This window comes from Bubalus bubalis, chromosome 16 (assembly GCF_019923935.1).
Source record: "Bubalus bubalis isolate 160015118507 breed Murrah chromosome 16, NDDB_SH_1, whole genome shotgun sequence".
In the NCBI taxonomy this organism is placed as follows: Eukaryota; Metazoa; Chordata; class Mammalia; order Artiodactyla; family Bovidae; genus Bubalus; species Bubalus bubalis.
Window position 1 is genome coordinate 37,490,779 of NC_059172.1, and position 23,806 is coordinate 37,514,584.

Here is a 23,806-nt window from a genome sequence, read left to right on the forward strand (position 1 = left end):
AACGCAAGTTGTATTTAATGGAATGGTATAAACTCTTTGGTTTATTAATCCTCACGTTTTAAAAAAACCTTTTGATGAAATGAATTTTGAGCTAATTCCTGAGCTAGATATCATCCTTCTTTTGAATCTATTCCTTGCTAGATACTGGTCTTCTTTAATAACAAGGCTCTCTTGAACTATCTTTTTGGCTTTTTGCTCTGTTCCTTCAAGATACCTGGAAATATGTTTCTTCAGTGGGCTCCTTTGAATATCAGCTCACATTTCTCTTCTTACTCATAATTTTCATCTCTTAATTTTACCTTTTCTTCTGAATAGACGTCATTAACAGAGCAAAAGATCTGGCTATACGTCGTGATTCACTTATCCTTAATTTCCACCTACACTTTGTCATCAATTTCAGGAAGAGAAAACCAATTATTAACAAATTCATTGTCTTCTATCTATACTCAGTAGAATCTAGTTCAGCAATTTTCCTCCAAATTAAAGCAATAATTAGACATTTATTTTCCCCGGATTTAGGCATTGTCTGTCACCTCCAGACTTCTTCAACCTGATCAGTGCTGCCAGGTGATCTTTTCTTACATAACATTTAGACATTGAAAATATTTCATTCCCAACTACACCCTACCATCTCTCTCTCTTTCACACACACACACATACACACACAAAACTCCTTAATGATTTCCCAACAATGTCAAGACAATTCAATGAGGAAAGAATATGTTCCTGAGACAACAGGCTATCCACACTCAAAAGAATAAAGCAGAACCTCTATCTCACACAGTAAAAATGAACTTAAAATAGCTCATAGCTCTAAGTGTAAGAGTTAAATTATAAAATCTTTAGAAAAAAATATAGGAGAAAGTCTTCATGACTTTGGGTTAGGCTTCATAGACATGACATCAAAAGTACAAGTGACAAAAAAAATGGACTTCATCAAATTTAAAAATCTAATCTTCAAAGGATGCAATCAAGAAAATGAAAAGACTACCCTTAGAATGGTAGAAGATATTTTACAAATCACAGAACTCATAAAAGACTTGTATTTAGAATATATGAAAATCTCAGAAAAAGACAAATAACCCAATTAAAAAAAGGATCAAGGACATGAATAGACATTTCTCAAAAAAGGTACACAGATAGTAAAGTGTATGAAATGATGATAAACACTATTAGTCCTTAGGGAAATGCAAATTAAAATAATGATGAGATAGTACTTCACACAAGTTATTATAAGAGAAAACAAAACATATAATAACAAGTACAGGCAAAGATGTGGAGAAACTGAAACCTTTCTTACAAAGCTGGTGGGAATGCAAAATATTACAATCACTTTGGGAAACAGCCCGGAATTTCTTCACAAAGGTAAATACATGATCCAGTAATTCTATTCTTAGGTATATACCCAAGAGAAATAAAAAGCCTATGTTTATTTAAAAAAAAAATTTGTACAAGAAAATTCATACACATTATTCACAACAGCCAAAAAGTAAAAACAATCCAAATGTCTAAAAACTGATGAACAAAATGTGAAAAACCCATCCAATAGAGTATTACTCAGGCGTCAAAGGAACAAAATACTCATACAAGATACAACATGGATGAACCTAGAAAATATTATGTTGAATCACAGAGCCCTCTGCTCTGACTTTTATCTGGACACCCTCATAGGTCCAGGCCCTCCTTCCCTAACTGCCTTCCCAGACCAAGTCAGTTTCCTTGGGGCAGAAAGTTTAACCTTTCTTTTCTTCTCAGAATTGCTGTGCTATCAAACCCCTACAGTTGAAGTTCCCGAAGCTTCATAAAGCTTACTTCTATCCCTGAGGACTTAAGAAACATTAACAGTCTCTCAGTTATATCAATTAAAATTAGATACGAAGTTATATCTGTAATACAAGTTCCAACTATATTTGTAATTTTAAATTGATAAACTTTAATGATCTTTTTGCAAAGCATGCCCTTATAATGCCAAATTGTTACCTTTCCTTATTCGTATAATTTTATAAATTCTTTTATTCAGACATTTTAATTGATATTTTAATATGGAGTATAGGTATGCGTATCCTAACACTGACATAAGGTCGGAAAGCCAAACTGAAGACAATCTACAAGTACCAACCCTGGCCTTCAGGAGTTGGCCGAGGCCTCTCCATTTGCGGTTCAACCGGTAAGCGGAACCGCCTTCTTGAAGCTGGATGTGGCCTTGGAGTGCAGGACCCAACGCAGCTCTGGACAAATCAGCAGCATCTCCTCCCCCCGGCCCCGCCCCCGCCCCTTTCCCCCTGAGCCTTTTTGCCTCGTTGGCGGCGGCAGCAGCTGTAAATCCTCGGCTCTGATCTAAGTCACAGATTGCAGGTTGGTGAGCGAATCCATTTTCTGGCCAGCCGCCGCTGTCCCCACTAGTGTTCAGAGTTTGACCCGTCCTACAGGTTGGTTGGGGGTGTTCGCGGGTGGAGGCCGAGTGAGGGAGACCTCTGCAGTTTTGAGATGACTCAAGTTCAGGAAGGGAGTGAGGAAGACACACCTTTGGAGCTGGGAGTAGCCTGTGTAAAGGTGGTGATAATGAAACCCTGATTCTGGAAGCTAAAGGATGTCGGGGAGTCACCTCTGAAAGTCCTGTTAGGGAATGACGTTAGGAAATAACGGCCGAACTGGGGACTGGCTTGGATCCAGAGGTCAGCAGCCCCTCCCCCCATCTCCAACTTTACTGCTCCAGGAAGTGAGCACCGTTTATCCTGCCCCCACCCCCCACCCCTCCACCCCTGAGGCCCTGACTCCTCCCAGAGGGAGCTGGGGGATGAGCCTTCCGGGCGCGCTCAGTCTGACCTGCGGGCTGCGTGCAATATCCCCATAGCGGGCAGGGCGGCGACCCGCTGAGCTCAGGAAAAAAGACCTTTTCGTGAGTAGTCTGTTCTTCAGAGACTATTTTAAAAACCTTTCGTTTGCCTTGACTATCTGAAGCCTCTACGTGCCCTTCACGCGGAGATATCTGCCCTCTGTGGCTGGACCACTTACTGTCACTTGAAGTGACAGGGCGGTAGAAGAAATGGGGTCCCTTCCCTTGTGGGGCTCATGATACAGATACTTTCTTTTTCATCCTCACTGCGAATGAGCTCAGAGAGATTAGAGACAGCGTTTAATCTGTCAATGAAGACAGAAATGTGTGGTTAGGAGCATAGGAGCTGTGGCCAGAGTGCCTGGGCTCAGCGTCAGTCTTGGACACTTAGACCCAGCCTGTGTGCCCCCTACCTGTTGCTTGAGCTTCAGCTTCTTCTATCTATGTAATGGACAGCGTCATACTTACATTCTAGAGTTCTGGTGAGGTTTAAGTGAGGCAGAAGTTTAAACAGGAGAGCGCCTGAAAAAATCGTAAATACTCAAAATATTAATCAAACTCAATGCCTACCTTAGAAAAGTACGAAATCAAAAATTTGGAAAGAATACCGATTTACTGACTTTTACTCTGAAAGCCGTTTTAATATCGAGTTGTGAGCTTTCATTCTAAAAGATGTTTCAGATCTAAGTATCAGTTCATTCTCTGCCATTCCCCACCCACCGTCACCCCTTTCTATTTTGCACCCTAAATTGCAATTACCTGGGAGGAAAGCAGAGCTTCTGAGGAGTTAATGTGCATATGATTCGCCTGAGATCTTATAAAAACGCAGATACTGAATTGGTCTCTCTGAGGCCCAGAAATTCTGGATTCCAGTGAGGCAAGTTAGCAGACCACTTGACCATTTTCTAGAGGCTGCTTCTGATGTAATTGGTTCCACCCAGTCCTGGATTTGGCTTCTTTCATTTGCTAATTTGGGCTTCCCAGGTGTTGCTAGTGGTGAAGAACCCCCTGTCAATGCAGGAGAGACGTAAGAGATGCAGGTTCTTTCCCTGGGTCGGGAAGATCCCCTGGTGGAGGGCATGGCAATCCACTCCATTATTCTTGCCTGGAGAATTCTCACGGACAGAGGAGCCTGGCAAGCTACAGTTCATGGGGTCCTAAAGAGCTGGACCGGATTGTAGGACTTTCACTTTCATTTGCTAATTTGATCTTCAGAGCTCTTCCCTTTAGGCTCTGGTATCTGCTCTCACACAGCGGGACTCATTTTTCTGCCACCCACACTGCTCTTGAGACATGGGACTCTGTTGGCTTTTCTTGTGTCATTTGGGCTGCATTGAGCAGTAGCCGTTGGTGAAGCGCCTAATGGGATGAGGGCAGGGCTCACGCAAACCCTTATAACTGAATGTTAGCTGAGTCTGTTTTCTTCCTTTCCCCAGGTTCAACTTCATAACAAGAGACATCAGCTCTTACATAATCTTTTCTGTTCAAGAATCTTACTCTGCCTTGAATATCTCAAGTAGAGCATTAGATGGAAAAGTTATATAGAATTATAGAGCCACATATATAATTTAAATTTTTCTATTGGGTTCATTAAAACATTAGAAGAAACTGATTTTAATATATTTAACTTCATGCTCCCCAAATATATTTAAACAATGTAATCAATATTTTAAAATCCATTAATGAAATGTTTTAGATTATTGTTCTTACCAAATCTTTCTTACCAGATTATTTACTTCTTACCAAATCTTCAGTGTGTATTTTATACTTCAGATCAGATCAGGTCAGATCAGTCACTCAGCCGTGTCCGACTCTTTGTGACCCCATGAATCGCAGCACGCCAGGCCTCCCTGTCCATCACCAACTCCCGGAGTTCACTCAGACTCACGTCCATCGAGTCAATGATGCCATCCAGCCATCTCATCCTCTGTCGTCCCCTTCTCTTCCTTCCCCCAATCCCTCCCAGCATCAGAGTCTTTTCCAATGAGTCAACTCTTCCCATGAGGTGGCCAAAGTACTGGAGTTTCAGCTTTAGCATCATTCCTTCCAAAGAAGGAAGGAATCCCAGGGCTGATCTCCTTCAGAATGGACTGGTTGGATCTCCTTGCAGTCCAAGGGACTCTCAAGAGTCTTCTCCAACACCACAGTTCAAAAGCATCAATTCTCCGGTGCTCAGCCTTCTTCACAGTCCAACTCTCACATCCATACATGACCACAGGAAAAACCATAGCCTTGACTAGATGAACCTTTGTTGGCAAAGTAATGTCTCTGCTTTTGAATATGCTATCTAGGTTGGTCATAACTTGCCTTCCAAGGAGTAAGCGTCTTTTAATTTCACGGCTGCAGTCACCATCTGTAGTGATTTTGGAGCCCAGAAAAATAAAGTCTGACACTGTTTCCACTGTTTCCCCATCTATTTCCCATGAAGTGGTGGGACCGGATGCCTAATTTTCCGATCTTCTGAACACAAGTTAGAAATGTGCTGTCAAGCATGGTAGCCCCGTGTGTCTCCTGAGCACTTGAGATGTGGCTATACGTCTAATTTCCAATTGACAACACATTTCTAACTTGTGTTCAGAAGATCGGAAAATTAAGCCTCAGTTTTTCTCATTGCATTTCTTCTATTTTTTGTTAGCTCTACTGAGTTGTCATTTACATTTAATAAGTTGGCAATTTTAATAAGCCTACAATTCCATCAGGTTTGACCATATACAGTTGTCCAAACAACACAGTCATGATATATATAGGGGATTTCCATCATCCTCCATACTTTTTTGTGTCCCTTTGTAATTTATCCCCTTCTGGCAGCCCCGGGCCCTGGTATCCACTAGTCTGTTCTCAAATAGTAGACTTTTTTGTCGTTTTTAGGATTTCATATAAATGAAATCATACAGCACCTTATCCTTGCTGTCTAGTTTCTTTCATTTTGCATAATTCTTTTGAGATTTATTTTGTTGTATATATCAGTACGCCCATTTTATTGTCTGGTAATATGCACTGAGGTCATGGTTTCAGCTCACTAGATCTCTAGCAATGCCTTGTACTCACCTTACTTATCTCACAGATTGTTTTCTTGGTCTGGGGCACTTTCTCAGGCTCTTCTGTAAGGGCTTGTTACTGGCAGGCAACTTGATATCTTTTTAATCTTATTACACTCTCAAGAGGGGAAAATTGATGTCAATTACAGGACCTGTCACCAGATTCAGTGGGTCCATCAGTTGGGGTGCATAGCCAATGAACCACCGACTACTGATTAAAGTAGAAGTGTTTCTTACTTGTGACAAGTAAGGAGACAGGGAGAAGCTCTCAAAAACTGTCTTTCTGAACAGCAGGATCAGGGAAGTTTTGTGTCTGGGGTGCATGGCTATTCATGAAATGGCAGGTTTGATCTTCCATGTAGTATGGGTTTCTCTAGCTTGCCAAAAATGGTGAGCAAACAGGTGCTTGGTGGTTTGCTCACACTGTGGTTATCTTGTTGATTGGAATGCACTGTAACCTTTGTGAAACATCTGGTATTTGAAACTTTTTGCATCTTTTTGCAATGGTTAGTTTCTGCAAAACAATGCATACCTTGGTTTAACTCCATCAGTTCCCTGCTGCTGCCTAGCTAACAGATTTTGTTTTCTTAAATTTTGCCCACACTGAGCATGTTGTACACAGTATACATCCACCTTTGCTGGGGGCCAGTCAAGAAACATAGAATTATATCTGCTCTCAGTCACGCTATGGCCTACCTTGTACATGAGGGTCACAGCTGGAATCAGAGTACCTTCAAGTAGGCAGTGCCTTTGTCAGCTGGCTCTTCTTTGGTGACCCAAACTAGACTCCTAGGCCCATTCCTATATAGACAAGTGGAACATGTGGTTTCCAATGAGTGATTGAATGCTGCTGCTGCTGCTAAGTCGCCTCAGTCGTATCCGACAATGTGCGACCCCATACACGGCAGCCCACCAGGCTCCCCCGTCCCTGGGATTCTCCAGGCAAGAACACTGGAGTGGGTTGCCATTTCCTTCTCCAATGCATGAAAGTGAAAAGTGAAAGTGAAGTCGCTCAGTCATGTCCGACTCCTAGCGACCCCATGGACTGCAGCCTACCAGGCCCCTCCATCCATGGGATTTTCCAGGCAAGAGTACTGGAGTGGGTTGCCATTGCCTTCTCTGTGATTCAGTGCTGGAATACTATAAATAAATACTTTTAAATTTCTTTAAAATTATGTGATTTAAAACAACAGTAATATAATTTAATGACTGAAAACTTTCAAGAATGAGAAGATATTTTTCAATGAGGACATCTATATTAATTAAGCACAGACAAAAAATAAAGTTAGGGTCAGTTCCAATATCTTGAGTTGTCTCATCAGAGAAGCTACTAGCTTCCTTAACTAACCCTTATGTGAGCCATGGAAAAAAGACTGGGCCAGGTCCAGCTTTCTTACCTTGTCCTTAAATGCCATCTTATTAAATCTTGTAAATGACTTGAGATAGTGGATTTTTTCCCCCTAGGTCCGAAAGTAGGAGGAAGATATGAAAGGGGTAAGAAAATGATGCATTCATCCTTATAAAAAATATTTATATAGAGCTATCCATTCATCAGATTTTGCTGTATCCCTGTTCCTGGTAAAAATATGAAAGAGGCTCTTTTCATCATGGTAATAGGGCAGACCACTAAAGGATTGGCAAGCAATGGTGGTATAAATGTAGTGACAGCCAGTTTTTACTGAGACTCTTCTACACAGGCTCAGGTAATTTATGACAAGTGTGCTATAAGGGAGGACTTGTCATCAGCAATTCACAAAATCACATCTCAGATCAGGAATTACCCCAGTGTTCCAGAACCAGAGACAGACAAATTCAGGATTCAGAGCTGCATCTGTGTTACCCCAGTTGGCAGTGCCTTCTTTTCTCATCTCATACTCTCAGGGAAGGGGAAGCATGGAGTCCCAGGGATGTGCCTTGAGGAATGAAGCAGAGCAGGGCTGGAGAAGGAGCCTGCAGATAGCTTAGGAAGTGCTGTAGGATGCTTTCAAACATCAGAAGAAGGGAGCTATCATGCTGAATCAGTACAGCTGAAAAATGAGACAAGCACCAGTCAGGAGTGGGTAGAAACAAGCTGAGCCACTTTGTGATCTGAGTGCCTTTGCAGGTAGTGTGTGGGGGTGGGGGGTGCATAAAGGAAACATTCTCTTCTTTTAAGGACCAGACAACAACTGAGGTTTGGATTTGCATAAAACTAGATTATAACCTTTGCTTCATCAGTTATTCATTCCGAGACCTTTGGTAATTGACTATCTTTTTAAGAAGTTCACTTTTCACATTTGTAAAAAAGAAAAAGAATTACTACATTTATCTGACTGAGTTATTATGGGATTAGATTATATAATGCCTGTAAAAAGTTCAGCCATTGCCTCTCACATAAAAAGCAATCAGAAAATGGTCTCTGTGATTATTTTTTGTTTTCCACTGTCCCTTGCAACAAATAACTTCATGGGTACATACTTGCTTGCATTAATAATGATTGTCTTGGCTATGTGTTCAAAAGAGGTTGTGTTTCCTGCTCACAGTCTGAGTGGTACACTTCCTTGTACGGGATTTATTTCAATCATCCCTATCTCCCCATATCAGCTACAGCACCGTGCTTGACTCAGGTCTTTACCCATAGCTGCCTTGTGTAAAAGCTGTGGAGTTGGGAGAGCTCTGAACCAGAAGTCACAAGATAGCCTCTCCCTCTTTTTTTTTCCTGTCATATAATTTTTTTAAATTTAGATATAGTTCATATACCATAAAATTCACCCTTTCAAGGTATACAAATAAGGTTTTTTTGTTTTTTTTTTTTTTAATCACAAAGGTGTTCACTAGCACCACTGTCTAATTCCAGAATATTTTCATCACCCCCCCGAAGTGATTCCAAATGCATCAGTAGTCATTCTCTAGTCCCCGTCCCACCAACTCTTGGCAGCCACTAATCTACTTTGTGTGTCTGTACATTTACCTACTCCAGATTATTTTTAACTTTTATTTATTTATGCTGCACTGGGTCTTCATTGCTTTTGCATGGGCTTTCTCTAGTTGCAGCAAGTGAGGGTTACTCTTCATTTTGGTGTGCTTCTCACTGTGGCTTCTCATTGTGGTGACTTCTCTTGTTGCGGAGCACAGGCTCTTAGGTGCATGGGCTTTGGTACTTGCAGCATACGAGCTCAGTTGTGGCACGTGATCTCTAGGGCACAGGCTCAGTAGTTGTAGCACATGGACTTTGCTCCACTGCATGTATAATCTTCCTGGACCAGGGATTGAACCTGTGTCTCCTGCATTGTCAGGTGGATTCTCATCTACTGTGCAACCAAGGAAGTCCTAGACATTGCTTATAAAAAGAGTTCTATAATATGTGATCTTTTGTATTTGGTTTTACTCACTTAGCATGTTTTCACAGCTCATCTATCTTATTAAAGGTATCAATTCTTTATTCCTCTTTTTCCTCCATTTTTATCTTTTTCTCCTATTAGTGATTCTGAAATACTTTCCCCAAATGCTATAAGACTTCTGTCCCAAACACCCCCCACCTGTATGCTTCTGCCTAGGTCTGCTCTCAATGAATTATCCTATCCCTAGACCATATGTGACCTCATCTGCCCACCTGTCTCTTCCTCTCCCATTCACATGGGCCCCTTAATCCTCCTGCTAGAGTTTTGGACAGGCCTGATAAAATCTTGTCTCCAAAGCACCAAGGTCAATGCCAGACTTTGAGCACCCTTAAGACCATCTTTGCAGTCCATGGGGTTGCAAAGAGTTGGACACGACTGAGCGATTGAACTGAACTGAACACCATCTTTCCTGGAGAAGGAAATGGCAATCCACTCCAGTATTCTTGCCTGGAGAATTCCATGGACAAAAGAGCCTGGCAGGCTACAGTTCATGGGGTCGCAAAGAGTCGGAGATAACTAAGCGCTAACACACACACACACACCCATCTTTGGGGTTAAAGTTACAAGATTGAGGATGGAGCTTTGAACTAGGACTCGACATGAGAAGTGTTGCCGGCTCTGTGATATATAAGTTGTGTGATTTTTATAAAGTTGCTTAGTTTCTCTGTTTATCAAAAGGCCAAAAATAATTTATTCATAGTTTTCCTATAAGGGATAAAGCAGGGGAATATGGTTTTGAAATCACAACTGGTTATAAAAGTGTTGGTTGTAAAGATATGACATCATCTTATTGTGGTCATTGTAATTTCTTTGGGTTTTTCTGGGAAAGTGACCGTGAGAGATAAAAGGGCTCTGTGTAAAGCTCTGTAGCTCTGTTAGAAGGTGGTTGTGCCTTCCCAATAAATGATAACCTTTGAATTTAGAGATTAGATCCAGGAGAGCCGTGCCAGCATGATGGCAAAGAGAGGTGAAGAAGCTGCTGAGAAAGATCTAATCATCTATGGAGAGATGAGGAGGTTCTGGTTTTCTTCATCGAAAGTTGAGGACCTGTGTGTCAGGCACTGAACTCATTCAGTAATAAGAAAACAGTCTCTGATCTCATGGAGCTTATATTCCAGTGGGAGGATTCAGACAATTAAAGATGCATATTGTTGTTTAGTTGCTCAGTCATGTCTGATTCTTTGTGACCCCATGAACTATAACCCACCAGACTCCTCTGTCCATGGGATTTCCAGGCAAGAACACTGAAGGGGGTTACCATTTCCTTCTCCAGGGGATCTTCCTGACCCAGGAACTTGCATCTCCTTCATTGGCAGGCAGGTTCTTTATCACTGAGCCACCAGGGAAGCCCCCCAAAAGAAATGTATTAGGTGGTGATAAAAAGAAAAATAAAGTCATTGAGTATATGGAAGGTGATGGTGTGGGTGGCTGTGCCTTAGCTAGGCTTGGCAGAGGAAACCCTTCTGGTAAGGAAACATGTAGGGAGAAAGTTGAAGGAAGTCAGAGAGTCATGTGGATACCAGGGTGAAGGGGCTTCCTTGCAGTAGGAACAGCAAGTACAAACATTCTGAGGGAGCAGCATGTTCTGGTGCTTTGAACACTGAGGATGTGTGTTTGTGGGCTGAGAAAAGGTGAAACAGATTCACCTAAAAGCCACTTCTTTCCAGGATCTCATTGTCCCTTTATCCAGTGAGTAAAAGGAAATTGTTTTATTGCTATAATGAGGGTGCAAATTGATGTCTAATGTGAGGCAGGGGCAAAGAACATGTTTGAAGTTAGAATGAGAAGTTCCCATTACCCCAGTGCTTGACCTCTTTATCCAGAACAGTGAGCCTCCCTTTGTCTCCTTCATTTCTTACCCCAAATCCTTTTTCGTTTGCCCATCTACCCAGGATTCCAAACACAAGAAGCACCTTAGAAGTCAGGGTTGGGCAGGCAGAGGCCAGGAAAGTGGCTACAATGTCTTCAGCAGTCCTGGTGGACATCCAAGATGAAGTGACCTGCCCCATCTGCCTGGAGCTCCTGACCGAACCCCTGAGCATAGACTGTGGACACAGCTTCTGCCAAGCCTGCATCACTGCAAACAACAAGGAGTCCATGTCTGGCCAGGAGGGGCAGAGCAGGTGTCCCGTGTGCCAGACCAGCTACTGGCTTGGGAACCTGCGGCCCAATCGGCACCTGGCCAACATAGCCGAGAGGCTCAGGGAGGTGGTGCTGGGCTCAGGGAAGCAGCTGAAGGTGATTCTTTGTGCGCACCATGGAGAGAAACTCCAGCTTTTCTGTGAGGAGGATGGGAAGCTCATTTGCTGGCTTTGCGAGCGGTCTCAGGAGCACCGTGGTCACCACACATTCCTCATGGAGGAGATAGCCCAGGAGTACCAGGTGGGTGCCCAGGTGGAGGGAAGACAGGCAGGAACAGACTGCTTGGTAGATTTTAACTTTTCTTTATGCTCTAATCTAATTTCTTTGTAGTCCTCCCATTTACCTAGAGGGTGAACCTAGAAAAAGCCCTTCTGACCAAGAGCAGAGACCGTCTCTGTCTTGCTTACCACGATCGGCCCTGCATGAGTAGAGACTGCTGCTGAAGACCAGCTGGGGGCTAGACAGGTTGAGTGCAGGGGATATATTGGCAGTGAGAGTAAAGAACTTAAAGTGATTCATGTTCAGGTGGTTCCCCCGCAGAAAAGAGAATGTGCCTGTTCTCACTGGTTTCCATCCCTTGTTTGTAAAAGGTAATTTTGACCTCAGTTTTTCATTCTAGGGCTGGCATCTCCTGAGGTCAGCATAGTTTCTCCCCCATTCTTTCCATGTCTCGGCCCTGAGACAGTTTGACACTTGACCCTGCTTGACTTGATGTGTTTCTTCCAGGAGAAGTTCCAGGAGTCTCTGAAGAAGCTGAGGCAAGAGCAGCAGGAAGCCGAGAAATTAGCAGCTGTTATCAGAGAGAAGAGGATATCCTGGAAGGTAAGAGATTCTTCTGAAGGTGTCCTGGAGCAGAAATCAAGCCAGGGCATGGGAGCTGAGGGCAAAGGAGACCCGGTTTTATCTGTTCCCCACTTTGGCTAGATAAGCTTCCTTTTGCCCAGTTCTTCACTGCCAGCCTTCCAAACAAGCGTATTGTTCTTGGTGCCGAGTAAGGGGGAGAGAAAGGGGAATAGAGAAAGGGGAATGAACATATCAAAGGGAATCTAGGTTTCTGAAGATAATCATATGGGAAAATAACCATAGTCATTGGCAGCCCTTAATTAAGGATTCTGGACCTTGTTCTATAGTTTCAAAAGTTGGAAAATAGGTCAGGCACAGGCCAGTCATTCTTATATCAATGTTGAAAACTGGAAGAGGAGGCTGATGCCTAGTCCTGACCGGCTAGGGAAGATGTTTAGAATCTGAACCACCCCCAGGAATCAAAGTCTCTGTCTTAGAAGCCTAGATAAGGCAGCCTGGGGCCAGTGGTCTGAGAAGAGCTGAAAGGAGAACAGGAGGAAAGAGCAGGTTCTGCAGGGCCTACTCCCTCATTTGTTCCTCCAACCCAGTGAGACCTTCCAGGAAACCAGTGCGGAGCCTGCCTCCCCCACCCCTCCGCCCCTTATACAGGAGACCCTCAGCTCAGCAGACTAGCAGCCTCTTTCTTTTCCATGTTCCTTAAGAATCAGATGGAACCTGAGAGACACAGGATCCAGAAACAGTTTGATCAGTTGAGGAGCATCCTGGACAAAGAGGAACAGCGACAGCTGAAGAAGCTGGAGGAGGAGGAGAGGAGGGGGCTGAACATCATAGCAGAAGCTGAGGTCGAGCTGGTCCAGCAGAGCCAGTCCCTGAGAGAGCTCATCTCAGACCTGGAGCGCCGTTGTCAGGGGTCAGCAACAGAGCTCCTGCAAGTAAGAGTAGGAAAGGGGCCTGCGATCTGAGAGTCAAGACCAAGAGAAAATAACTCTCCTTCCCTTCTGATGTGGCACTCCTATCCTGGTGGAGGAAAGAAAAAAATTTCCTTTGATCATACAGTGCCTCTTTGCTATTAGACAGTTCAAGATTTATCCATGGATAAAGCATAGGATAATTAAAAGTACAAATGCTAAGGGATTGTCTCATTTTTATTTCCTATGTATAAAGGATAGTCCAAAAGTTAATTCAGTACTATGTCAAAGATCTTGTATAGTGAGTGATATTTTATAGCATCAGTTCTCAGTCTTGGTACTATTGACCTCTGATGCTGTGTTGAGATTGGTCAGGTTCCTTTCACCCAGATTAGTCACAGGCATACACAACCAAACTCAAGTACTTTAGACATTTTTTTATGTAATCACCAGCTCTTCTTTGCTGTGACTCTCTTCTGTAGGACAGAATCATTGAACATGTTATAATAGAAGTTCAAACAGAGCTTTTGAAGAACAAAGAAAGAACTCCGGTCTCTGTGCATATATAGACTAGGAGGGTGCAAGCTGTCAAATCCAAAAATCTGATAGAGAGATTTGAACTGAGGTGGAAATCTGAGTGGCTATTTCTTCATAGAGTGAATAGTGTGACTGTTAAGTTGAAGCAGGATGTACCTTGAGACATTCTGAAACCTTCAGGCTATTCCTTATTTTCTGTTTGGTTTCTTGCTTTCCTCTTGCTGTCTTTCCTAGTGGAATAATCATTTCTTTACTTATTCTTGGGCCCTAGTTCTGGGGTCAGTTCAGTTCAGTGCAGTCGCTCAGTCGTGTCTGACTCTTTGCAACCCCAGCACGCCAGGCCTCCCTGTCCATCGCCAACTTCCAGAGTTTACTCAAACTCATGTCCATTGAGTCGGTGATGCCATCCAACCATGTCATCCTCTCTCGTCCCCTTCTCTTCTTGCTTTCAATCTTTCCCGGCATCAAGGATCCGGATCTTTTCAAGTGAATCAGTTCTTCACATCAGGTGGCCAAAGTACTGGAGTTTCAGCTTTAGCATCAGTCCTTCCAATGAATATTCAGGACTGATTTCCTTTAGGATGGACTGGTTGAATCTCCTTGCAGTCCGAGGGACTCTTAAGTTTTCTCCAACAGCACAGTTCAAAAGTATCAATTCTTTGGCGCTCAGCTTTCTTTATAGCCCAACTCTCACATCCTTACATGACTACTGGAAAAACCGTAGCTTTGACTAGACAGACCTTTGTTGGCAAAGTAATGTCTCTGCTTTTTAATATACTGTCTAGGTTGGTTATAACTTTTCTTCCAAGGAGCAAGTGTCTTTTAATTTCATGACTGCAGTTACCATCTGCAGTGATTTTGGAGCCCCCAAAAATAAAGTCTGACACTGTTTCCACTGTTTCCCTATCTATTTGCCATGAAGTGATGGGACCAGATGCCATGATCTTCGTTTTCTGAATGTTGAGCTTTAAGCCAACTTTTTCACTCTCCTCTTTCACTTTCATCAACAGGCTCTTTAGTTCTTTTTCCCTTTCTGCCATAATGGTGGTGTCATCTGCATATCTGAGGTTATTGATATTTCTCCTGGCAATCTTGATTCCAGCTTGTGCTTCTTCCAGCCCAGCATTTCTCATGATGTACTCTGCATGTAAGTTAAATAAGTAGGGTGACAATATACAGCCTTGACATACCCTTTTCCTATTTGGAACCAGTTTCTTGTTCCATGTCCAGTTCTAACTGTTGCTTCCTGACCTGCCTACAGATTTCTCAAGAGGCAGATCAGGTGATCTGGTATTCCCATCTCGTTCAGATTTTTCCACAGTTTGTTGTGGTCCACACAGTCAAAGGCTTTGGCATTGTCAATAAAGCAGAAGTAGATGTACTTCTGGAACTCTCTTGCTTTTTCTGTGATCCAACGGATATTGGCCATTTGATCTCTGGTTCCACTGCCTATTCTAAATCCAGCTTGAACATCTGGAAGTTCATGGTTCATGTACTGTTGAAGCCTGGCTTGAAGAATTTTGAGTATTACTTTACTAGCATGAGAGATGAGTACAGTTGTGTGGTAGTTTGAGCATTCTTTGGCATTGCCTTTCTTTGGGATGAGAATAAAAACTGACCTTTTGCAGTCCTGTGGCCACTGCTGAGTTTTCCAAATTTGCTGGCATATTGAGTGCAGCACTTTCACAGCATCATCTTTTAGGATTTGAAATAACTCAGCTGGAATTCCATCACCTCCACTATCTCTGTTCATATCGGGATCATGGGGTAGTTCGAATTGAGGTCATGGGGTCATGGGGTAGTTATTTTCCACCTCTTGGAGCTTTTCCTCATTCACTGCTTCTGATTTCATGTTTTTAGCTTATTCTTGCTTTTTTCTTCATCTTGGATGTTGGGTTGCCCTAATGCTTGCTTCTAACACCACTTATTCTAACCCCTTTACAAGTGTCCTCAAAACGGAAACATTGCTTCATAAGTACAAATGGATAATCAGTGTGTTTAATAGTTGAGGCCCCTGCTCGACTCTTCTACCCAGAACACCCAATTGTCATTTTAACGAGAGTGTTATCTTAGTCAATTTTCGCAGAACTTGCCTATCACAGACTTCCTCCTTCTCTTTTTCGTATCTGTTTAACATTGTTGCTCATGAAGATTTGACAGCTGGACATATACCTGTGGCTTTCAAAATGTGAACCCTGAGAATAAAGCTAAGCTAAGAGGAAAAGGCATGAAGTGGCACCCTGACTTGATCATTTGAGTGTCTTATTATAAGTATGCCTTAAGATTAATACAGCCTTGGGACTCCCCTGGCTAGTCCAGTGGTTAAGACTCTGTGCTTCCACTGCAGGGGGTGCAGGTTCAATCCCTGGTCAAGGAACTTAAGATCCCACATGCAGTGTGATATAGCCAAAAAAAAAAAAAAAATTGTTACAAACCTGAATCTACATCTGCCACTTTACATATTCAAGCAAGTTTGAGTTGTGTTTTTACAAGATACAACCAAAAATAGCTCCACTACTATGAAAATAGTTATTCTTGTATTGCACAGATCAAACCATTGGCCTTTTCTTTTACTGAATTGAAATGTATAGAGCAGAAGTTAGGAAGATTAATTAAGAGGCCATGAGATAATTCTACTCAAATGAATCAGGCAGTGGTGGTGATGATAGTAAAGAGCAGTGGCTAAAAGAAGTTAAGGGTGTGAAATGGACTACTTTGGTCTAAGATGGGATGTTGTGGTGAATATCAGTTTTTTAGGGCAGTACTTTGTCTACCTTTGGTGACTGAATGCTGATGTCATTGAAAAAGATGGAAAGTAGCAGAGGAGACTTTATGGTTGCAGAAAAAGTAAGTTTTCCTTCAGACATCTTGAAATTGTGATTCCTCTGGCTTATGTTGTTCTAGTCACTAAGTCGTATCTGACTCTTTGTGACCCCATGGACTATAGCCTTTCAGGCTTCTCTGTCCATGGGATTTCCCAGGCAGGAATACTGGAATGGGTTGCCATTTCCTTCCCAGGGGGTCTTCCTGACCCAGGGGATTGAACCTGCATCTCCTGCATTGGCAGGTAGATTCTTGACCACTGAGTCACTAGGGAAGCCTGTGGCTCATGTACTGGGGTATATAAAAGAAATGTGAACATCATCAACAGGTATTTGTGTTGAAATCAAGAAAAATACAAAGTCAGCAAAGCAACCTAGAGGGTTAGGGGAGGTGGGATTTGAGAACCAGCCGCATTTAAGGCCTTGTATCCTCAGCAACCGGAATGTAAGCATCTAGATCACAGAAATTAGGACTTAGTCATGTAAGAGCATCTAGGACCAGGCACAGTGCCTGGCAATTAATAGATGATGCACATATATAACATCACACACATACACACACATTTATAAAAATAAATGCACCATGGCATGAGTTGAATCGTTTCCTGATATGCCTGGATAGGGCCTCAGGGAGAGTCTGCCTTGAATTCTTACCTCTGCTTTGTGGCCTCCATATTGGATCATCTCTAGCCCCAACATATCATGGGGTGGTAAGGGTGGGATGATAGACATGGATGTGGCTGTAGTAGAGGACAAGGTCTATTACTCCTTGTCTTAACCTCTCTCTTTCTTTTCTAGGATGTGAGTGACGTTGCGAAAAGGTATGTGTAGAACATGAGGTGGTTCTCTTGGGTTGACAGAAGATTCCTATACCCTGTGAGGAGGGGTAGGATGCTCCTGTGGTAGAGTCATCTTACAGTCAATGAGAAAGGGGAAAAAGTCACCAGGCAGGGAAGATTTAGGACTGTGGTGTCTTGAATTGCTTAGCATGAGAATTTGGGGTCCTCCAGAATAAAGGGAATGGCTTGGTTTCTATGTTAGGAGAAACTGGTTTGTGGTAGGTCACAAACTGAGGACGGTGGTGTCCTTAATCAAGGGTTACAGTATCACTGACTCACCTTGTACCTTGTGATAGAACAAACCTCTGTATACCTGCTTCCAGCCCTGATTCCAGTACTTTATAGCTATCTAAAAATACACAGCGATTTTCTTTGCCCATATACTTTATTAGAGGGAAATTTCCCATTTGCATTTTTTTTTCAGGGTTCAGGAATCAGCTCTAGGGACCTCTGCTTAAGTTTCCCTTTCTCTCTTGGCTTTGAAACAATCCATACCTTGCTACCAAGTTTTCCTCAGACTAGCATTTTTCTCAGTTACAATAAAAACATGGACAGGTCTTGAAAAAAAGTGGCTTTGGCCCTGGAACAAGAATATATTCTGTATCACATACTGTAGAATTTCATTCTTCAAGGTGACCCCTAAAGTTGCCCACATACCTGGTACCTTGAGGCTCCTACGGACATGTGACCTGTGGAGCCTGTTGTCCCTTTGGAAGTTTTCACTCTCGGTCTGGAGGTGAGGACATTTCCTTTCTCCAACTGAGGTAACATTCCCAGAGACTAAGGGACTGTTCTGCAGGTCTTTCTCCCTAGGCATCTGTAAGACATTAAGAACTAAACCACAGACTCTTCAGAGGGAATCCCTTGTCTGATAACTCTGAAAGCCCCGTAGCAGGTCCTGATGTCCTGCCTGTCCACACAGATACCTGTAGACTCTCTTAAGAAGTCACTGATGTTTTAAATATTTTGTGTCTTTTTTTAGAGGTAGCAAAAAATTTCCCAGCCATTATTTTATTTAATATTATACAGTTTCTGGGCTTCCCAGGTGGCTCAAGAGGTAAAGAATTTATCTGCCAATACAGAAGATGTGGATTCAATCCCTGGGTCAGGAAGGTCCTCTAAGGAGGAAATAGCAACCCACTCCAGTATTCTTGCCTGGAGAATCCCGTGGACAGAGTAGCCTGGCAGGCTGCAGTCCATGGGGTTGCAAAGAGTCGGACACGACTTAGTGACTTAGCATGCATTCAGTCTCTAGGATGCAGACAAAGAAGGAAAAATTGTTGTGTTTCACAAAACAACAAACCGAACAAAGAAACCAAAATGAGGCTTTGAGGGATAAATCCTATCAACTTACAAAAAAATTGTTCTATAGTTGAATCAAAAGACTATATTAGTTTAAGGTGTACCACACAGTGAGTCAATATTTTTATACATTATACTCCATTTAAAGTTATTAGAAAATATTGGCCATATTCCCCAGTCTGTACAAAAGATACATGCACCCCAGTGTTCATTGTAGCACTATTTACAGTAGCCAAGATGTGGAAGCATCCTAAGTGTTCATCAACAGTTGACTGAATAAAGATGTGGTGTAGATATTAATAGATAGATATAGATACAGATAGAGATACTATTTTTGTGACTCTGTGCTCAGTCGTGTCCAACTCTCTGCAACCCCATGGACTGTAGCCTGCCAGGCTCCTCTGTCCATGGGATTCTCCAAGCAAGAATACTGGAGCGGGTTGCCATGCCCTCCTCCAGGGGATCTTCCCAACCCAGGAATCAAACCTGTGTTTGTTGCATCTCCCGCATTGGCAGGCGGATTCTTTACTACTGGTGGCACCTGGGAAACCCAGATATAGGTACTACACAGTCATTAAAACATGAAAATCTTATCAACATGTACACATATGGTGAGAAGCTAGTTTTTAGTCCAAGTCTTCTGGCTCCTATGCCGGAGCTCTTTGCAGAATGATGCTAATTTTCTTCAAGAAAGAATGTTGAAGTTCACCAATGGGCCTGGGACACAGGAATTAGAGGCACCCAAGTTTAGCAGTGTTGGAGTTTCATAATGTCTTTTCTCTCTAGGAGTGAGTTCTGGACCCTGAAGAAGCCAGAGGCTCTCCCCACCAAGCTGAAGAGTATGTTTCGAGCTCCAGATCTGAAAAAGATGCTTCGAGTGTTTAGAGGTGAGGAGTTTCAGGGAACAGAGTTTGGATGAGGGATCATGGTAGTAGTAGGAAATGAAAAGAATGGAGGGCGTGGTTGGTATTTGGGAACAGTGGCAGAGGGAGTGACACAATATGCTGAGGAAGATGCGGTTCATACTTAAAAGGGGAATGAAGTGGCCAGTTCACAATCGTAGAGAATTCCCTGACACTCCCCTCACCCAGGTGAGGGAGGGACAGCAGACCTGAGACTGCTGGTGTGATTGACTCTTTGTTGTTACAGAGCTGACAGATGTCCAGAGCTACTGGGGTAAGTAGAAACTGTGGCCTCTTTAAGCTGACGTGTGCTTATCCTTCCCACTCATAGCCACACACACTCTCAGATATGAGGTGTCGCTATTCCCCCCCACCACCCAGCTCCATTTCCTCCCACTCATCACCTGTGTTTCCTCTTCTCAGAGTCATAAGACCATGTACCTATCCTCTGCTGATGCTGTACTTTTCTCCCACAGTGGACGTGACCCTGAATCCCCACACGGCTAATTTAAATCTTGTCCTGTCTAAGAACCGGAGGCAGGTGCGATTTGTGGGCGCTCAGCTGTCTGGATCTCATCTGGAAGAGCATTACGGCTGTGGTATCCTGGGCTCTCAGCACTTCTCCTCAGGGAAGCATTACTGGGAGGTAGATGTGGCCAAGAAGACTGACTGGATCCTGGGGGTGTGCAGTGATTCAATGGGACCTGCTTTCTCTTTCAACCAGTTTGCAAACAATCGGAATGTTTACTCCCGATACCAGCCTCAAAGTGGGTACTGGGTGATTGGATTACATCACAAGCATGAATATAGAGCCTACGAGGAATCGTCCACTTCCCTGCTCTTATCCATGACAGTGCCCCCTCGCCGAGTTGGAGTGTTCTTAGACTATGATGCCGGCACAGTCTCCTTTTACAATGTCACCAACCATGGCTTCCCCATCTACACCTTCTCTAAGTATTACTTTCCCACAACCCTTTGTCCGTATTTTAATCCTTGCAACTGTGTGTTCCCGATGACTCTGCGTCGCCCAAGCTCTTAAACATTCTGAGTTTATACCCTGTACTCCAAGTCTCTCCTGCATCTCAGTTTATCCTTTCTTTCCTATTGACCATTTGGTGAAGATTTTTTCTTTGTTGATGCAGTATTAGGAAATAACAGTTCTATCTGATGTCAGTTTATGTACTGAATGGAAAATTTTCAACATATATTGTGTCTATAATTATTGAGATAATTACATGTCATTTTTATTCTGTTACTGAATATATTGATATGTTTTCATTTTTAAAACCAACACAAATTTCTGGAATAAACCACTATTATTATTCACAAGCAATACTGGATTCGTTTTTGTTCATACGTTGTTTAGGTTTTGTTTTCATCTCTGTTTATAAAATAAATTGACCTGTAACTTTATATTCCTGTAACATTGTTGTCAGCTTTTATGAAATGCAATATATGAGCATAGAAATTGCTGGGTTTCTTGTGTAAGTGTATATAGAATTGAGTGCTAAAATGCATTCAGTTTTTTTGTGTGTGTAAGTATATAAGATTGAGTGCTAAAACATTAATTTTGTTGGTTTTAAATTCAATTTAAAGAAAGGTTCTAACTTCAATTTTCACTACAAACTTCGTGGAATTTAAAAATCTAAGATACTAATTAAAAAAAATAATTATTCTAAATGGATTGAAATAAAAACAGGGGAGAGGAAGAAAATGACGAATCCAATACAGATTTTCTGCCAGAATGTGGGGAAAATGTAAAGAGAAAATAATCAATATAAAGCACTTTTACAAAGAGAATGATTTCTTCTACTTTCTCCATACTTCCTTTTCTTTATATTCATGAACAGCTTGTGAATAAGTGCCTTTGGTAGACAGGTGATGTATGCTTTTTGAGCCAACTATAAAATTATGATGAGATGGCTGTGAGGATGGAAACAAATATCAAGCAGTTGAATATCGAGAGCTTGGCTGTCCATTAGGGTAGCCAAGAGGTTCTGGTGGCTCTTGAACACTTGTCTGAATTGAGATGTATCATACATATAAATTGCACACTAAGATTTTGAAGACAGTACCAAAAAAATGATGTTAAATATCTTAGTATCTTTCACATTATAGATAGCAATGATAATGGGCTTCCCAAGTGGCTCAAGAGGTGAAGAATTTGCCCGCCATGCAGATGACCTGGCTTTGATCTCTCGGTCAGGAAGATTCCCTGGAGAAGGGAATGGCTAGCCACTCTTAATATTCTTATCTGGAGAATCCCGTGGACAGAGGAGTCTGGCTGGCTATACCGTCCATGGGGTCACAGAGTCAGACATGTCTGAAGCGACTTAACACCCACATACTCATTCACAGTAGTGAAATAGTTCAGTTGAATCAGATCAGATCAGGTCAGTCGCTCAGTTGTGTCCGACTCTTTGTGACCCTATGAATTGCAGCATGCCAGGCCTCCCTGTCCATCACCAAATCCCGGAGTTCACTGAGACTCAACGTCCATCGAGTCAGTGATGCCATCTCATCCTCTGTCCACTTCTCCTCTTGCCCCCAATCCCTCCCAGCATCAGAGTCTTTTCCAATGAGTCAACTCTTCGCATGAGGTGGCCAAAGTACTGGAGTTTCAGCTTTAGCATCATTCCTTCCAAAGAAATCCCAGGGCTGATCTCCTTCAGAATGGACTGGTTGGATCTCCTTGCAGTCCAAGGGACTCTCAAGAGTCTTCTCCAACAACACAGTTCAAAAGCATCAATTCCTCAGCGCTCAGCCTTCTTCACAGTCCAACTCTCACATCCATACATGACCACAGGAAAAACCATAGCCTTGACTAGACGGACCGTTGTTGGCAAAGTAATGTCTCTGCTTTTGAATATGCTATCTAGGTTGGTCATAACTTTCCTTCCAAGGAGTAAGCGTCTTTTAATTTCATGGCTGCAGTCACCATCTGCAGTGATTTTGGAGCCCAGAAAAATAAAGTCTGACACTGTTTCCACTGTTTCCCCATCTATTTCTCATGAAGTGATGGGACCAGATGCCATGATCTTCATTTTCTGAATGTTGAACTTTAAGCCAACTTTTTCACTCTCCACTTTCACCTTCATCAAGAGGCTTTTGAGTTCCTCTTCACTTTCTGCCATAAGGGTGGTGTCATCTGAATATCTGAGGTTATTGATATTTCTCCCGGCAATCTTGATTCCAGCTTGTGTTTCTTCCAGTCCAGCATTTCTCATGATGTACTCTGCATATAAGTTAAATAAGCAGGGTGACAATATACAGCCTTGACGTACTCCTTTTCCTATTTGGAACCAGTCTGTTGTTCCATGTCCAGTTCTAACTGTTGCTTCCTGACCTGCCTACAGATTTCTCAAGAGGCAGATCAAGTGGTCTGGTATTCCCATCTCTTTCAGAATTTTCCACAGGTTATTGTGATCCACACAGTCAAAGGCTTTGGCATAGTCAATAAAGCAAACATAGATGTTTTTCTGGAACTCTCTTGCTTTTTCCATGATCCAGTGGATGTTGGCAATTTGGTCTCTGGTTCCTCTGCCTTTTCTAAAACCAGCTTGAACATCAGGAAATTCACGGTTCACATATTGATGAAGCCTGGCTTGGAGAATTTTGAGCGTTACTTTACGAGCATGTGAGATGAGTGCAATTGTGTGGTAGTTTGAGCATTCTTTGGCATTGCCTTTCTTTGGGATTGGAATGAAAACTGACCTTTTCCAGTCCTGTGGCCACTGCTGAGTTTTCCAAATTTGCTGGCATATTGAGTGCAGCACTTTCACAGCATCATCTTTCAGGATTTGGAATAGCTCAACTGGAATTCTATCACCTCCACTAGCTTTGTTCATAGTGATGCTTTCTAAGGCCCACTTGACTTCACGTTCCAGGATATCTGGCTCAGTTGTATGGTAGGTAGTAAATGGTTAATTTTTTTTTTTAACTGCCAACTATTTTCCAAAGTAATTATGCCATTTAACATCTGCTTTATCATTGTAGAAGTTATTCTACATCCTTGCTATAACTTGATTTTGTTTAAGTGTTTTAATAGATGCACAAGTGAAATGTCTCATTGTAACTTGAATCTGAATTTCTCTGATGCCTAGGGATGCTGAATATCTTATTTTTCTTTCTTATTGTCAACTGTGTATTTTTTTTTTTTTTGATGAAGTGTCTTTTCAAGTCTTTGATCATTTTCCTTTAATTGTTGCTTATTTTCTCATTACTGAGTTTTGAGTTGTTTTTTATACATTCTTGATATGTTTCTCATTATATATATGCTTTGCATATATCTTCTAA

At 42.3% G+C, this 23,806-nt stretch overlaps 1 protein-coding gene and 1 long non-coding RNA gene across 7 annotated transcripts; one reads left to right on the plus strand and one right to left on the minus strand.

Moving 5' to 3' along the window:
• Positions 1 to 2,211: 2,211 nt before the first annotated feature.
• TRIM6 (tripartite motif containing 6) lies at positions 2,212 to 20,839 on the plus strand. 6 transcript variants are annotated; one of them, XM_025266519.2, is made up of 8 exons: positions 2,212 to 2,355; positions 11,147 to 11,636; positions 12,123 to 12,218; positions 12,902 to 13,132; positions 17,266 to 17,288; positions 19,395 to 19,495; positions 19,758 to 19,784; positions 19,987 to 20,839. In XM_025266519.2, exons 2-8 carry the CDS (start codon positions 11,214 to 11,216, stop codon positions 20,547 to 20,549), a joined length of 1,464 nt encoding a protein of 487 aa, XP_025122304.2. In that variant the 5' UTR covers positions 2,212 to 2,355; positions 11,147 to 11,213; the 3' UTR covers positions 20,550 to 20,839. The 6 variants fall into 6 exon arrangements, with proteins under 6 accessions (XP_025122304.2, XP_025122310.2, XP_025122308.2 ...); XM_025266525.2 differs by having other exon boundaries at positions 20,040 to 20,323; XM_025266521.2 differs by having other exon boundaries at positions 2,280 to 2,429.
• On the minus strand, positions 2,394 to 3,876 carry LOC123329759. Its single transcript, XR_006545316.1, has 3 exons — positions 3,596 to 3,876; positions 3,305 to 3,358; positions 2,394 to 2,543 (listed from the first exon to the last, which is right to left on the minus strand). It is a non-coding gene; the product is annotated as an uncharacterized LOC123329759 (long non-coding RNA).
• Positions 20,840 to 23,806: the final 2,967 nt, after the last annotated feature.